At 44.0% G+C, this 15,285-nt stretch overlaps 1 protein-coding gene and 1 long non-coding RNA gene across 3 annotated transcripts; both read right to left on the bottom strand.

The window, feature by feature from the left end:
* Nucleotides 1-226: 226 nt before the first annotated feature.
* LOC100697695 (tonsoku-like protein) lies at nucleotides 227-4,648 on the bottom strand (the record flags this gene model as incomplete). Its single annotated transcript, XM_019356211.2, is given in 8 exon segments — nucleotides 227-746; nucleotides 1,186-1,319; nucleotides 1,439-1,512; nucleotides 1,597-1,691; nucleotides 1,694-1,865; nucleotides 3,431-3,738; nucleotides 3,827-3,905; nucleotides 4,496-4,648. Coding segments are annotated over 8 exon segments (1,212 nt in total), but the record flags the coding sequence as incomplete, so codon positions are not given.
* Nucleotide 4,649: 1 nt separating this feature from the next.
* On the bottom strand, nucleotides 4,650-7,846 carry LOC109200631 (uncharacterized). 2 transcript variants are annotated; one of them, XR_002060789.1, is made up of 4 exons: nucleotides 7,506-7,846; nucleotides 5,120-5,264; nucleotides 4,785-5,009; nucleotides 4,650-4,687 (listed from the first exon to the last, which is right to left on the bottom strand). It is a non-coding gene; the product is annotated as an uncharacterized LOC109200631 (long non-coding RNA). The 2 variants fall into 2 exon arrangements; XR_002060788.2 differs by lacking the exon at nucleotides 7,506-7,846 and having other exon boundaries at nucleotides 5,120-5,476.
* Between the last annotated feature and the right edge of the window lie 7,439 nt (nucleotides 7,847-15,285).

The raw sequence follows: 15,285 nt of genomic DNA, 5'->3' as shown, positions 1-15,285 counted from the left end.
ACAAAGCTCATCTGTGGCTGTGCACCATTCGTGGTGCGTTGGCTCCCTCTACTGGTACGCACCTCATTCAAATGTCGCCCCACATTTAAAATTGCAGGGTGTCTTTACACTGTCATAGCTCCTAGATAGATTTCTTCAGAGACCTGAAAGTCGCTGTGATTATTCACCATAGCCTGCTGATTCTTACAGTGAAAGAACGATGTCAACGTATAGCATCATTGGTTACTTTAATTGTGTTTGTGTTTTTTAAATGAAATCCTACAAAACAGGAGTGACACAAAACCTCTCACACACTAACACAAACTCTTTATATAGATACAGAGTTTTACATGTATAAATAAGGCAGACAAAAATGTATAAAACACAAGCTATCAACAGATTGTTGGTGGACACCATGTCACTTTATTTTGGTTTTATCTTGGGGTTTTTTGGTGTAGCCTCATTAAACAAAATGTTTATAGAAATGACCACTTGCTCAAAATCCACCGTCAGTGATAAAGAGTAGACATCAGAAGCAAAGTTCTGTCAACATCGTCACACCTGCCACCCTCAAGTGGAGGTGGCAGAGAGGAGGCACTTGGAGTTTCGGTCGAGAAAGTGTCCGTGTGACTGAGTCCTGTCCCAGCTCTGCTTCAAGGTCTGTCGGTCCAGCTTGTTGAGGGCCTGAGAGCAAAGACGGATATCCTGGACCAGCTCTGACAAACTGTCCAGGTCTTCACTCTCCCAGGGGCCAGAGACCTGACAACCTGCAGGTTAAGCAACAAAGAGACATTTTATTTCATATCCATAATTTCCATTTTCCCCCCTATAAATATTTGACATCCAAATGTAGCCTATTAGCTAGCATCCAGCAATGTTTTCTGCTCCATAAAATGGAAAATTAATTCACAACTAATCAGTTTTTTTAATCTTTAAACCACTCTTCTATATTGTAATGTCTGTGTGTGTACTCATCATGTAACACCTCTGTGCATACATACTAAATGTTCAAACTTAGAAATGTGTCAAAAGGAAACAGACTCATAGCAAGAAACAAACTGTTGCCAAGTACAACTTTACACAGGTGATAAAAACATCAAAGAAATTCAAAATGTGATTTAGTGTGAAACAGTGACTCTAAGAATAGCTTTAGAAAAAAAAAAAAGGAACTCCATGGAGTATCTCCAAGTTCAGACATATGCATACCTTCAAGTTTTCGAAGTGTCAGTGGTCGACGGGCCTCTCTGACAGACGCCAGGATGTTGTGAAGTCCCGCTGATGTAACAGACGGATTTCCTGACAGATTCAGACTCACCAGTGTGGGACACGACGAGAGGCACCTGTAAAATAATCATAAAAAGTCACACATGCCAGTAAAGAGTGACAATTTAAACAAAGGCAAAGCCCTAACAACATAAGTAATAACTGAGCCGTAGAAATGACGCCCTCACACACAAACCTCGCCAAGGTAGCTACACTGCTGTCTGTCAGCCCATTTGCAGCCAGGCTCAGGTGGGTCAGAGAGCACTCGTCCTGCAAAAACACAAAAGTCTTAACCTGATCGCACAGTTATATCTTTAGACAATAAATGACATTGCATGATTTTTGCGTGCACACCTGTGACAGGACTTTGGCGAGGTGTTCCAGTGCCGGGTAATCAGCAGGCCCTCTGCAGACAACCGACAGGTCCACGTGTGTGAGGCAGTGGAGTCACCTGTGAGCGCGCTGGCTAGCAGCAGTTGATGCTGCTGAAGGAAACGAGCAGTGAGGCCGCAGGCCTGCAGAGACAGCTTGGCTAGCACAGGGCAGCAGGACAGCAGACAGGACAGAGACTCAGACACGCTGTCCCCCAGTGGGTTCATACTGAGGTCCAGCTCCTCCAGGCACTTTGAGTGGAAACGAGCAGAAAACGCAAATGATCACGAGAGCCAATTCTCTTTGACAGATATCATTGATACGAATCGGGTTAGCTTGTTATTATGATCTAAGGGCCTTATTAAGACCAGAGGTAGTTCAATACAGGCTACAAGGTAAACCTGGAGCTGCCAATCAAGTCAAGTTCAAGTTCAAATTTTATTCGCCACATGCAGTGGCAGGTTGCCCTGCAGTGGAATGAACCCGCCCCCCAACCTTACACACACACAACACAGACATCACATGGGGATACAAGTCAGAGAACGGTTGCATTACAGAAAACCACTGAAATGTACACTACAATGGGAAAGTACAAGAGGAAAAAAAGAGACCTCCACTCATGCTGGGCTATAGGAGGACAGCATGAGAACAGGAAAGAAAAAAACTCCTCTGCACAGAAAGCACATAAATGTCCACAGTACAACATTATGGAGCACGTGACCAGCAACAGGGTTGGGTAGGGGATGAGGAGTAATCCTAGGCAACACACCCGCCTTGTGTTCCCAGGAGGAAACAAGCATCGAAGGCGTTGGAAGGGGAGGGGGGATGAGTGAGTGCTTATCAGTGTATGTGTGTGTGTCCAGAGTTCAGCTGAGACAGTGTCCTTCGCCCTGCCAGGCTAAGTAAACAGTCATCCAGCCAACCCAGGTGGCCTTGCATAGAATGGGAAGAACAGTCTAAACACAGTTGTTATCAGGGTGTTGTTGTTCAGCTCCAGCCTTGAGACCGCAGCTGGCGCCGAAGGGGTATCCGCATGAAGTGATGGTGGTTTTTACTTTAGTGCGAACAACTCATATGAATTTCAAAGCTGTTCTTAACAGTCCAACACTGGTCTCTCAATCTCCCGTTGGAGAGCCGTGAGCTTCTCCATGATGTTATCAAACTTACGCTCCGTGATGTTGTCATTCTTGTGCTCAAAGAGCCGATTCTGAGAACTCACGACCGCAGTGAGCTTCTTCAAGATGTGATCCAATTTGCGCTCAGAGGTGTTATTCCAAACGATCCCCTCCAGATGTAATCAGTTTGCGCTCAGAGGTCTTATTCTGAGTATTCACGGCAGCCGTGCGCTTCTCCAAGATCTTATCCGTGCTGCACTCAATGAGCCCATTTTGAGAAACTCACGCCTCGTCCCATCGTTTCAATCCCAGTGGGCAGCCTTGTGGGGGTTTGAACAGCCGATTCCGCTTTCTTAATTCTTCGATAAGTCAGGGCCAAGCCAGCTCCGATCAGCAAGAACCCCGTTATCATGGTTCCGAATAGGTAGATATCTTCAGCAGTCAGGCTCACCCAAGCCCAGACTTCTCATTGAGAAAAGGGTGCCAATTGCATTCAGGGACCAGTTGATCAAATCCATAATTCCTCTTTTAGGTTTTAGAGAACAGACTGTGAGAGAGTGTTCCAGGGAAAAGTAATACAAAAAACCACGGGACTAGACAAGGACACAAGAGGCTAAGCAGGGAAGCTAAGGGAGAGGAGAAAAGTGCGACCGCCTTCGTCAAGAGCAAAAGAAGCAATATTGGCGAGCTGAGGCCCTTGCTGGGAATGCAGGTGCACTCTGTCCCTTTAAAGCATTAACAGCCTTCTCCAGCCCGTCCCCTGTAATGCAGTTGGCGGAAATGTCCAGCAGCTGCAGACGAGGCATGGTGAGCGTTGTGGCAATCAGCTCAGGGAGAAGGTCGTCAGACATACGGTTGCCAGAAATTCGCAGCTCGGTGAGGCTGGCCTGAAGTTTTAGGGCACGGAGAAGCGGGCCGAGGGAAGAGACGGCCAAACCCAGGCCACACACTGACACGGAGGAACCCCGGTCCTGAACCTCACATAGCCGGGAGACACGCTTGTTCTCATCTACAGGTAGGAAGAGACGGTACTTCATAACAGGATACAAAAATGCACATGTGTGCGTTTTATAATGCATTTCCTCTGTGTTGCTCACTCACTGCCAGACTTTGACAGGCCTTCTTGTATCGCTCAGGGAGAGGAGGGAGATCCCACGAGCAAACTTCAGCCAGAACCTGCAACACAAACCCATCAGTTATCCTGCACTGGTGCTGGAAAGTGACGCCAAGGATTCAATCCCAAAAACTGTGATTCCTTCAATGTCCCCTGGAAGCTGGCTCCAAAAGCAAGTCAGCATCCAGTCTGGTACAGAAATGGTTCTAATCTTTATAGTTTCTCAGATTGTTGTTTCTCAGGCAGCTTGTTAACATAGTCAGCCCTTCGCCTTCTTACCAGAATCATACAGTCTAAAACCTGCACGCCCCAAATGAAGTCATTGCGGAAGGACCTAGAACCTCCATTCCTTCTATCAGTGATTTCAAAAAGACCTCTGTGTCTATGAGAAAGTCTATTTTTTGAATTTGGGTCATACTGTGCCTAAGAAAAGGAGTATGCTCACTGGCTGACATGCAAGCTGTTTCATAGTCAGAGCCTTCCTCTGGTCACTGTTTTTTTTTTTTTTAAATCCAAGATAGCAACGGTGACAACATTTGTTTTAAAGACTCGTGATCAGACTTCATAAACCAATTATGGTAGTCTTCAGCATCTTTTAAATTGTCTGTGGTCCAAGTTTGGTCACTTCTGGCTCTCCTCAGTGTGACCTCACCTCTTCATTTGTGTGCAGGACAGCCAGCAGCTGGTCCTGCGGGGAGAGCAGGGCGCCTTCTTTCTGCAGAGAGAGACGAGGCAGGAGGCCACATTTCTGGTAGTAACGCTGAGCTGCCTGCTCACACAGCCACGACACAGAGCAGGAGTTGGCCTCTCTCTCTCTCCCCAGGAATCTCTGGATATCAGCATCCTTAAAATTTTAAAAGGGAGGAAAATGTGACATCATGACTATCCTTAAGTATTTATAACTGTCATTTTATTTATGATAAATAAATCATCAATTGTACCTGGTATCATTTGGAAAGATCTTTCCAAATGTTCTCCTTTATGCTCCTTGTGAAGACAGAGTCATCTTCTTGCACGGTGTAGTGTTGCAGTAGCTTTTGCAGGATGAGCAGAATCTCACCACAGGTCGGACTTTTGTCGCTGCTGGTGTGGAGGTGTAGTGCTTCCGCATGAGCACCACAAACTCCTCTGCTTTTCTTAAGTCATCATTGCCCATTTTAGCCAGTCTGCAACATCAACAAAATAAAAATACAACAGATTTGTTGCATAAAACAAACAAAATTAAAACCTGAGTCCATTTTCAACCATATTATCATTATGTTTCAATACTACTCACCTTTCCTTTTTCATGGACTTTCTTATCCGTGGATCGATGGCTGCAGCCTGGATGGCAGGAAACTGCTCGCAGAATCTCTCCTTCATCAAATACAGAGAGTTCCATATGGTCTTTACATCTAGGAGCAGCATATGCTTGGGCAGCTCTGAGGGGTAACAGATCCACAACAACTTTGCCAACTTTGGTTTTTACAGCATAAGGTCCACCTTCCACACTGTATCACCTTCCATGACTCTAAAGCGTTGGAAGCATCAGTGCCTATCAGTAGCTCCGCATCTGCATCAATGTTGTGAAGTTTAAGAGGTGAGGCCACTGATCAATATCCCCTTGCGTGGGAATATTCACCGCAGAAACTGGCATGGTTTTTTGAGTCAAAACATCTGGCAACGCCATGAAATCCTTTGCTTCCAAACCAGACAGACAGTGCACTAACAATCCTACTTAGACTCATTGTTCTCAGAAGGATATTGGTCTTTTTACCATTTAGATTCAGTCTTTTTGCGAGGGTTTCTGTACAGAATGTACCTGAACTTCCAGGATCCAGAAATGCATTGGTTGGCACAATTCTACTGCTCTTTTGGCTCTTAACTTGAACTGCAACAATAGAAAAACTGCATCAACTTCTTGACCGGGCCAAATATACCCACATGTCTGAGTGGTTGCAGTTGAGAAGTTGACATCAGAGTTTCTCATCTGTTGATTTTGTTCTGAGGATGCACCTGGATCTTTTTGCTCTATATGAAGGACCCCTGGGTGCTTTTGGTGACACACGTCACAATCCAAACGACTCCTACAGTCTTTGCTTGTGTGACCAACTTTAAAACAACGAAAACACAAGGAAACAACCTTTCCTTGATAAAAGTCAACTTATCCCAATGCATTTTAGCTCGTCTCCATTTTTCCCTCAATTTGTATGGAAGTTTCATAACAATCATTCTCATGTTTGAGGGCAAATCCAACTCCTTCATATAAACAATTTGCTGTGTTAGATTTCAAAATCCTTGACGAAAAAGAGAGAATGACTGAAGACCTTTCACATCTTCGCTTTTAATAGGTGCCCGACTCATAATCTTCTCCATATCTGCAGAGGCAATTTAATTTTAATTCCCAAAATGTTCTTCAAGAAGATGTTTGGCCCTGGAATAGCCCTCCTCAGGAGGTAAATGCTGACAACTATGCACCAAGTCTTTAGGCTGCCCCCCAGTGAACTGCTCTAAAAAAAATGCAAACAGTCGCTCCAGTTATAACTTTTAGCTTCCACTCCATTTTCAAAGGCATTTATAAATGATCTATACTGTAAAGGGTCTCCATCAAACACAGGGATGTTTCTGGCTGGGAGGACAGAAGATAAGTTTTGTTTTACAAGTAAAGTAGTGATGTCATTGTGTTTTTACATAATAATAACAATCTCATTAGTATGGTTCTCAGTAGATTGAGGCTGTGTTTGCTGCGTCACTTGAGCTGAAGCATCAACTTTTACCATCATCTCATCCACCTGATGTTGTTTTTGACTTTGTTTAGGTATACGGACCTGTGATTCAGATGCAGCATTTATACCAGAGTAATCTCTCTCTATTGGAACAAATGTATCAGCACAAGGGTTTAACCTAGACGCTTCTTGTACGTGCCCTCTTTCAAAATAAGAGTTCATTCAATCAGAACGTTCACCGGGGGCCGAACCGAGTTTTTTTTTTTTTAAGACACAAAGCTTTGCATTTGTTGCTGCCAACTCCGTTTCCAAGGATAATTTCTCCTTTTTTCAGTTTTTCCTCTTGCGCTTCAATAAAATGTTTTTTTCTTTAATGCAGCGAGTCGCTCCATGAGCGCTGCCTTGTCAGCCGCAGCTTTAATACGCAAAGAAGATGGCTTTGGCTTTGAAAATGTTTTTGAACGCAGCTTTACGCCTGAGATATTAGAGATACTTCAGGATTTATTTCATCCAAGGAGGAGATTTTTTTTCCCCACTGACTTAGAGGCTTGCTTACATTTTGAACTCCGCTTTTCTGGACATGTTTTATATAATACATATCTAAACCTTTTGGTGTGAACTTGATGCTTCTTTTCTCCGATTGCATCGGAGTGTCATCCTTTTGTTTACGCTTATTCGGCATTTTTTATCGCTCTTTTGAATTATTTCAAACATTCCAAAGATGCACAGCACACTGCCAATCCACAGCATAAAGCACAAACATGTCATCTATTTACCTGCTGATTCCAGTGAACAAACATTTCCACGACAGGCGAGGGCATGTTTCAATTAGCGATCCAATTACGCACAGTTTAGCACATCAAAACTCAGTTCATCAGTCCTTGTACTGAAATAATGCCTTTAAACTCCAATAGCTTCACCGTTTTCCTTTACGGCCTAAACAATATTATCACTCACCAGTGTTGATGAATGAGTGACGTGTTGATCCAAGCCTCAAGCAGCAAGTCCGTCTGGATTACTCCAAAGACGATCTAATAACTTTTGTTCGATGGTGATCCATGAAATCTATATATCCAACATATCCATTAATGAAGGATTATTCCTTCTGGTCCACGGGCAAGAGTTTTTACTTTATGTAGTGGTGATTCCGTTAGTTTGACCAACCAAACGTCCAACAATTAAAAATCCACAAGCCACTGCTGCACTGAGATAAGATCTTGTACGCAGGCAAAAGAAGTCGACTGTCCAAACTTGAAAGTCGCGTTTTATGGTTTATTTATCCAGTTTGGGAAACCAACAACAAACTTGAACAAATTTCAAAATAATAAAAATAAAGAACAAATAGCTCCAACACTAACATTAAGATTTAAACTGTTTAAACGGCTACTTTCAGCTGCAGAAACTATTAAAAATTTCAGGTATTGTGGACTTTTCAGTGATTACTTTGTTTTTTTAGCCCATTTTCCGGGGTGCTGAAGCAGCCCCAAAATGAATCAAAGCACCCCCATGTTTTCTTACTTTTTTTGACAATATTTGCTGTTTGTGTGACACACTACTTGTCAGAGTTTTACCCCTGATACTGCTGGATAAACAGAAACTCACTCAGAAACGAGGTCACACAGAGCTCAAGTTTTCACTTGCGAGAGGTAAGCAGTTGTCTCCAACCCACTTCAACTTCCTTTCCCCCTGCAGGTTGTTTTTATTGGTTACACACATGAATATTCACAAAGGTTGTTGTTGTATTACCTATGAGAAATTACTATAACTGGTTACAAAGTGTGATTGTGCTGTGCAAGCATGGTTATACAATGTGTGTGGTTATATGATGGGAGTGCAGCTCTCCCTGGATATTGTCGGTAGAATCTGTTCTTCTCAAGGCTGTTTGTTCCCCTTTTTGAGGTCGTGCACGTACTCATATGCGTAGGTTACATAGAGCGCAAACAGAAGCATTCTAGCTTTTTAAATGGCAACCTACAACACATACATTAAACCTAACATTATTTCCTCCTGTTTGACATTTTAAAAGCTTGTGTTATCAACTATCAGTACAGCATCACTTGCAGGTGCATTTTCAATGCTTACTTCATTTGAACACAATCTTTCATGCCCTTCTCTGGGTCTTCCTGGGCTAATGCGTAGTAGATAAAGGTATTAGTCACCATCCTTTGTATCATGCTCTTAATGCAAGGGAGAATACAGGTCACCGCAACAAACAGAGAGTAAAACAACAAATACTGGGGTCAAGATCTTCAGTAGCATATGCCACCAGGGTCCAGAAGTCAGCCATGTGAGCCAATCCTGTGTTGAGGCTCCTGGCGTGTGATTGGTCACATACTTCTGGAGTGCTGTTAGATTCTGCAGGGCCTTATAGATGTCGCCGCCTGTGGAATATCCATCGGGGATAAATGTGCAACACGTCTCACCAATTAGCTTATACACCCCACCTTGGGATGCTGTTATCAGGTCCAGCGTCAGGCTATGTCCACACGTACACGGGTATTTTTGAAAACGGAGATTTTCCGTTTTCGTTTTAAAAAATAATCCCGTCCACACGTAAAGGCAGAAATGAAGGAAAACGCTGCTACGAACATGCCAAAGCAGCAGGTGGCGATATATTCCTAACCGTGTAGAAATGTTGGCCAATCAGAAGTCTAGAAGCCTCGGCGGGAAATAGTAAACAAAGCTGGGGCATAGAAGCAGAACCGAGTCGTATGTGTGGAGGGACAGTAACTGTGCATGTATATGTAAGCATTTAGACACTGCAGAGAGTACAATTAACAGTAACAGTATTGTAGAAATTCATTTCACCGAAACAACAACGTGGCGCACACTGTGACGTCAAAAAGGCGCACACCTTTGACGCTGCGTTTTCTCCGTTTTTCTCGTCCACACGTAAATGCAAAAACGGAGTTTTAGAAAATATCCACCCTGGCCGGAGTTTTTAGAAATCTCCGTTTTCAGTGACCGAAAACGGCGTTTACGTGTGGACGAAAGGTGCAAACGCATAGAAAAATCTGCGTTTTCAAAAATACCCGGGTACGTGTGGACATAGCCTCAGTCTGTTTTGCAACACCATCGTACATATCGTCTTCTACTCCTCTGCCAAGGCCGTTCCGAGGACCTTGGTAAGACTTGTATGCCTCAGGAGTGCATATCTGTTGATTTCCATGTGATCACTCAGTTTTACCAAGGCACACAATCCTCCCAACCTTCTGGGAGTGACAGGTATGCTTTGTGTCCAAACAGGACAGTCCACCAGTACTCTTGTTCCTTCCATCGCTTCACCTCATTCCACCTGTAATTTAAACAATGACACCTCCCCAGAAAACCCTGTATTGCCACATGGTCCTTGCCATGTGTCAGCTTCACACAATTAGACATACAGAAGAAAGTTGCACATTCTCTCTTGAAGATTCCCAGGGCTTGTCCCTCGGAGCAGCTGTACTCCAAGCCTGTAACCCTGTCATAAGAAAAACATTAGCCAGTGATTTTCACGTTAAAGTTGTTCAACTTCCAGCTCCGCTTGGAGCCTGTATCCTAGAAGACAAATCTGTAAGCTAAATCAAACTTCACAATTGCAAACAACTGTAGATCATAAGAGTAATAAAGTACTCAGCACTACAAAGACAAGTGTCATATGCAGTTTCTTTTTTTTTTTTCCCTTGGTTTTTCAAGTCATTCAACCCACTACTATTGCTATAATGTGCTCCAAATCATGGATCATCCCATGCGTTTATTCCAAATTACTGTTATCAGTGACTTTCCTTAATTACATGGCTGATAAAGTATATAACCAGTGATCAAATATGAATTTTATGGCCCAGTCCTGTTTATCTGTACTTGTTCAGATGTTCCACTGTTATGAAGTCATAAAATATCACCAGTATTTGAGTCACAGACACATTTATTAAAGTGAAAGGATTCCAACTGCGCTGTTAATCCCGATATAAGACAGCTATTCCCTTGGGTCTGAGGAGCGAGGTTGTGGATCCACGGGTACATTATCCACAGTCAAAGGCCTAAAAATCACGAGGAAAAGAGAAAAAAGCAAATAAGAAAAACAGTTACCTAACAATTGTGGTCAAAGGTTTAATTTCTTTTTCCATTTAAGATCCTTCTTACACCTTCAGATGTCTACAGGCATGTCTGTAACCAGGCTATGGCTCCCTGGTGAAAATCCATTAACACGCGCATAAATAAAAATAATGAGCCTTTACCTTAATACTCATTACTACCACATGATCTCAACTACATCCCAAATTATTAATCTTTGTTTTGAGGATTTTTTATTCCAAACTGATACATTACTGTGCAAAGGTTTTGAGCCGGTCCTCATTTCAATACATTTGACTTCCAGACTTTGTCTTTTTTAAAGACGTCTTGTTCTCCAGCTTTCCAGATCCTGTTTATTTGTTAAGCTTCTGTACTCTGAAATATGAATCATTAAAGCATAAAAGGAAACCTAACTTGAGGGTTGAACCAGTGTTGTCTCACATGTACAGATGACTTAGCAAAGAACCAAGTTTGATGCAAAAAACAAAAACACATTATTTGTTCCATTACTTTACTCAAATCTATGAAAAATATCAAAGATAACACAGCGTGAAAGACACTAAACAGTTAGTAGATGGAGGATTTGGATTCTTGATCCAGTGTCATCTGAAAGTGTCTGCTTGGAAACACACTGACAATGCAGTAAAAGCATACTTGGATACAAAAACATGCAGTGGAGAACTATCAGTCATGGATGGGCCTCCCCAGAGCCCTACCTCAGTATTATTGAAGCAGTGTGGAGTCGTCCACACAAAGAAGAGCTTTGTCCTTCAAGAAGCTAGGAGAGCTGTTCCTGAAGACTACTTAAAGAGATGACAGAAAGCTGCCTCGGCTGAAGAATAAAGGTGCTCACACCAAATACTGACTATGACCCAGTAAAGAACTGAGGGGTGACACAAAACCTCTGCACAGTACTGCAGGACAGATTCTATGTAGCTCACCATAGTTCAACTCACTTGACATCCTGAATGATCTGCTGGGCAATGACCTGTAGACCTTCCTTGAGCTCAGCTACCTCTGAACGTAAAGACGCCACGCAGCATAGCACTTGGTCCAGCTGGTTTCTGAGCTCCAGTTGCTGCTCTGGGGAAAGTCCCTGAACCACAGCCTCCACTGCTGCCGGAGCCTGCTGCTGGGCCTCCATCTCTGAAGACAGAAACAGGAGTTATGTCACGGTCTGTGTGGCAGACCGTGGGGATGAGGGGAATGAGGACCCAAGATGCAGGACTTTGTGAAGAAGGCAATGCGTTTATTTACAGTGGTGTAAATAGTTCACAGAATAAACCCCGTGTTTTCACCTTGACTTCCGTGTCGTGTCTTCACCCACAAGTTTGTGCTCTGTGGTCTTCCGCTCCTGTGTGTCCCCGCTGCTCTTGTCTTCCCTGCTCCTTCCTGGAGAAAAATAACAAAGAAGCAACTTGTCAGGACATTCGACTACCGCGGGCATGCACTCACTGGACTTGGTACTAATAACACTAACATGGAGTCTAACCCAACAATCCTGCGCCAGAGGAAGCTCCATCGCTCCCCCGACGAGCCTGATCAGAAGCAGGTGTGTGGGAACTTAGGCGTGACCAGCAGCTGACAGGGCCACACCCATCAGGCCTGCAGGTAGCTGTCCTCCATCCTCACCCGCAGACACACCACATGTACACACACCAGCATGGGACACAAGAGCGCAGTGCAGCAAACATACATCCAATACAATACTTTTTTTTTTTTTTTTTCCTGTCCCGTTTGGATCTTTAGCCATCAGAATTGTTGTCTGAAGGCCAAGAAAGATGCCAAGCGGATTTACTTTACCAAGTGGATCATCATGGCCTTGCCAAAAGAAGAATGAAAGAAAGAGAGGGAGAGAAAGAAAAATAGAGGGGAGAAGAGATGGTGAGAAAGGGGGGAATAAAAAAAAAAGAAAAACAAACAAAACACCTGGATCACCTGTATGGAGAGAAAAGACCAGAAGAGAAAATAAACAACAAAGAGCAACATAATAAAGACAACACCATCACAATAAGCTAGCTAACAGTAGATAACAGTAGATACTTTTTTAATTTCACCTGTTGAGAATGAAAAAAGAAAACAAGCAGAAGAAAACGAGAGCAATAGAATAAACAACATCACGATGATATATGGGAATGTAACAGTAAATACTAAATATTAAACATTATTGTGCAGCACGTAAGATCGACAGCGCACAGTGTGCTTTGAGGTAGGAGCCAAAAAGGGTGTTGTTTGTGTGTGTGAGCACCCTTGTGTACACCTGTGAGCATGAACGCGCTTGTTTTTAAAAGGTTCCTTCATGTAATGATCTGCTAGAGGGTGTGGGGGGCCACAGCCCTGTCCTCCAGGGCATGAAGCAGGTATGGAGGAGATCAAGACTCCAGACATCCAGAGGCCCCCAGAACACAAGAGACCAAGGAAGACCAACAGAGGCGCCACTATCCCAGAAAGAGCTGAGGAGAGTCCCAGATGAGGGGTCACACAGCAACCGCGGAGCAGAAGCCAGGGGGGGTTGCAGTGACGTGCCCGTGAGCTCCGCCGGCAGCCAGCTGTGCCAGAGTGACTGAGCCCCAGGCCGAGAGGCCGAGGGCACCCCACCCCCGAAGTGGCCCGAGCGAGCCCCAGGCTCCAGGCCCCATAAGCAGCCACCAAGGAGTGAGCCAGTGTGTACCTGGACGCCATCCCCGGACACAAAGAACCACCAACGCACCGATGTCTGAGGGCATCTGCCACTGGTAGGGGAAGTGGTGGGGGAGACAGGCCTCCATACCTTGGAGGACCTGGGATACAATACAATACTAATACTAATAATAATAATAATTAAAGCTGCAAGCAGCGATATGAGGGCCCTCGCACCCCCGGCGTGTCGAGCCAAGCCCAACACCTAAAACCAGCGCTTCCGATCTGATGTCACATTGATGGAATTCATGCATTTAACCACCAGCTAAAATTTCATCTCATTCAACCATTATTATAGTCGTCCCACTAGGTGGCGCTCTAACCATTACTGACAAATGGCATAACAAACATTTCCGAGCTCGAGTCTCATCACGCCTGCGACCTTTGGGAGAGATTGGACATTGTCTTTTTGAGCGACAGCAGGTTACTGCTTTTTGGCGAGTGATTGAAACTCCACGTGCCGCAATGACCACCCCGTTTCCCTGAACGTAAAAAGCTTCGCAATTTAACATCACAAAGGTCTTTAGATTCCACACACAGGAGATCGCGTAAATCTAATGAAATCCCTTGGAGGAGTTCGTCAAAGTATGAGGCCTGAAAAGAGGGGAAAATGTCGCCAAATTTACACATTAATTTTAAAATGGCTGACTTCCTGTTGGATTTGGGATATTGCTCCAAGAGACTTTTTTGTACATCTTGATATCTCCAATAAGCTTGCCAGGTTTCAAACTCATACATAAAACACAGAGCAGGGGCTGTTGTTTTGAAATTTTGTAGGGGGCGCTGTGGAGCCATTTTGCGCTGTTCAAGGAAAATGAACATATAAAAAGAAATCCCTCATCACATTAGAGGTGTGCGCCAAATTTCAAGACTTTTTAAACTTTTCAAGCCCCTCAAAAGCCACTTCATCTTTCATGGTGAACTGCGCTGCCACCAGGGTGCGCCGTTCAGTTTATAGTCACAATTTTCTCACTGAAGCATCAAGAGGGACTGATGGTGATATTCACCGCTTTTGAGGTGGCCACGATGAACCTGTGAAAATCAGTACAACAAAATGAAAGACATGACATTTCCTGGTGCCACTAGGTGGCGCTCTACGTATTCCTGACAATGGGCATATCAATCTGTTCAGGGCGGGTCTGACATCATCCCTGTAAAATCTGGTACTGATCACATTGGATTTCATTGAGTTACACTAATTTGTTTCTTCATGGCGAGACCTCAATGTTCGCCATGCTGCTGGGGTCACACCCTTCAGCGAAAACTCACAGTTTTCTCTGTAACCCAAGACCAACTCCTTAAGGCTTTCCTGGAGAAATTTGAGGCTGCAGATGTCACCCATTACAATACTGTACCCCAAAGTGTAAAACATGACATTTCCTGTTCCACTAGGTGGCGCTGTCCCTGGTGTCAAATATGGCAGTTGAAATATGTTCAGGGTGGAGCCTATCATATGTGTCCACTTTGGTCAAGGTCGGACATGTATGACAGAACGGGAGGCAATAAGATTTTCATGGCGAGTCATCGAAATTCGCCGTGGCGCCACGGCCTCACCGTATCCCGAAAACTCAAAAGCTCCGCAATTTAACATGGCCCAGGTGTGTAGTTGACACTGACCAAATATGAAGCTTGTACGATGAAATTCCAATGAGGAGTTCGCAAAAGTTCGAGGCATGGAAATGGCAAAATTAGAGCCAAAATGTCACCTTCACTTCCAAATGGCGGACTTCCTGTTGGGTGTAGGACATGGCCATAATAGACTTTTTTTGCGTCTCCGAACGTTAGATATGTGTTCCGAGTTTTATACATGTAGGTCATACCCATCTCGGGGGCTCGCGTTTCTCATTTTTCTAGGTGGCGCTACTGAGCCAATTTTCCCTGGACATGTCTACGGACATTAAAATACGTAAATTTTCACCAGACCTGACGCGTGTGCAAAATTTCATGAGTTTTCGAGCATGTTTAGGCCCTCAAAAGGCCGATTCATTTGCCGAAATAATAATAA

Source organism: Oreochromis niloticus, unplaced genomic scaffold, assembly GCF_001858045.2.
Source record: "Oreochromis niloticus isolate F11D_XX unplaced genomic scaffold, O_niloticus_UMD_NMBU tig00006521_pilon, whole genome shotgun sequence".
Classification (NCBI taxonomy): domain Eukaryota; kingdom Metazoa; phylum Chordata; class Actinopteri; order Cichliformes; family Cichlidae; genus Oreochromis; species Oreochromis niloticus.
The sequence above is the reverse complement of the archived record's forward strand: the minus strand, read 5'-3'. Positions and strand labels throughout refer to the sequence as shown.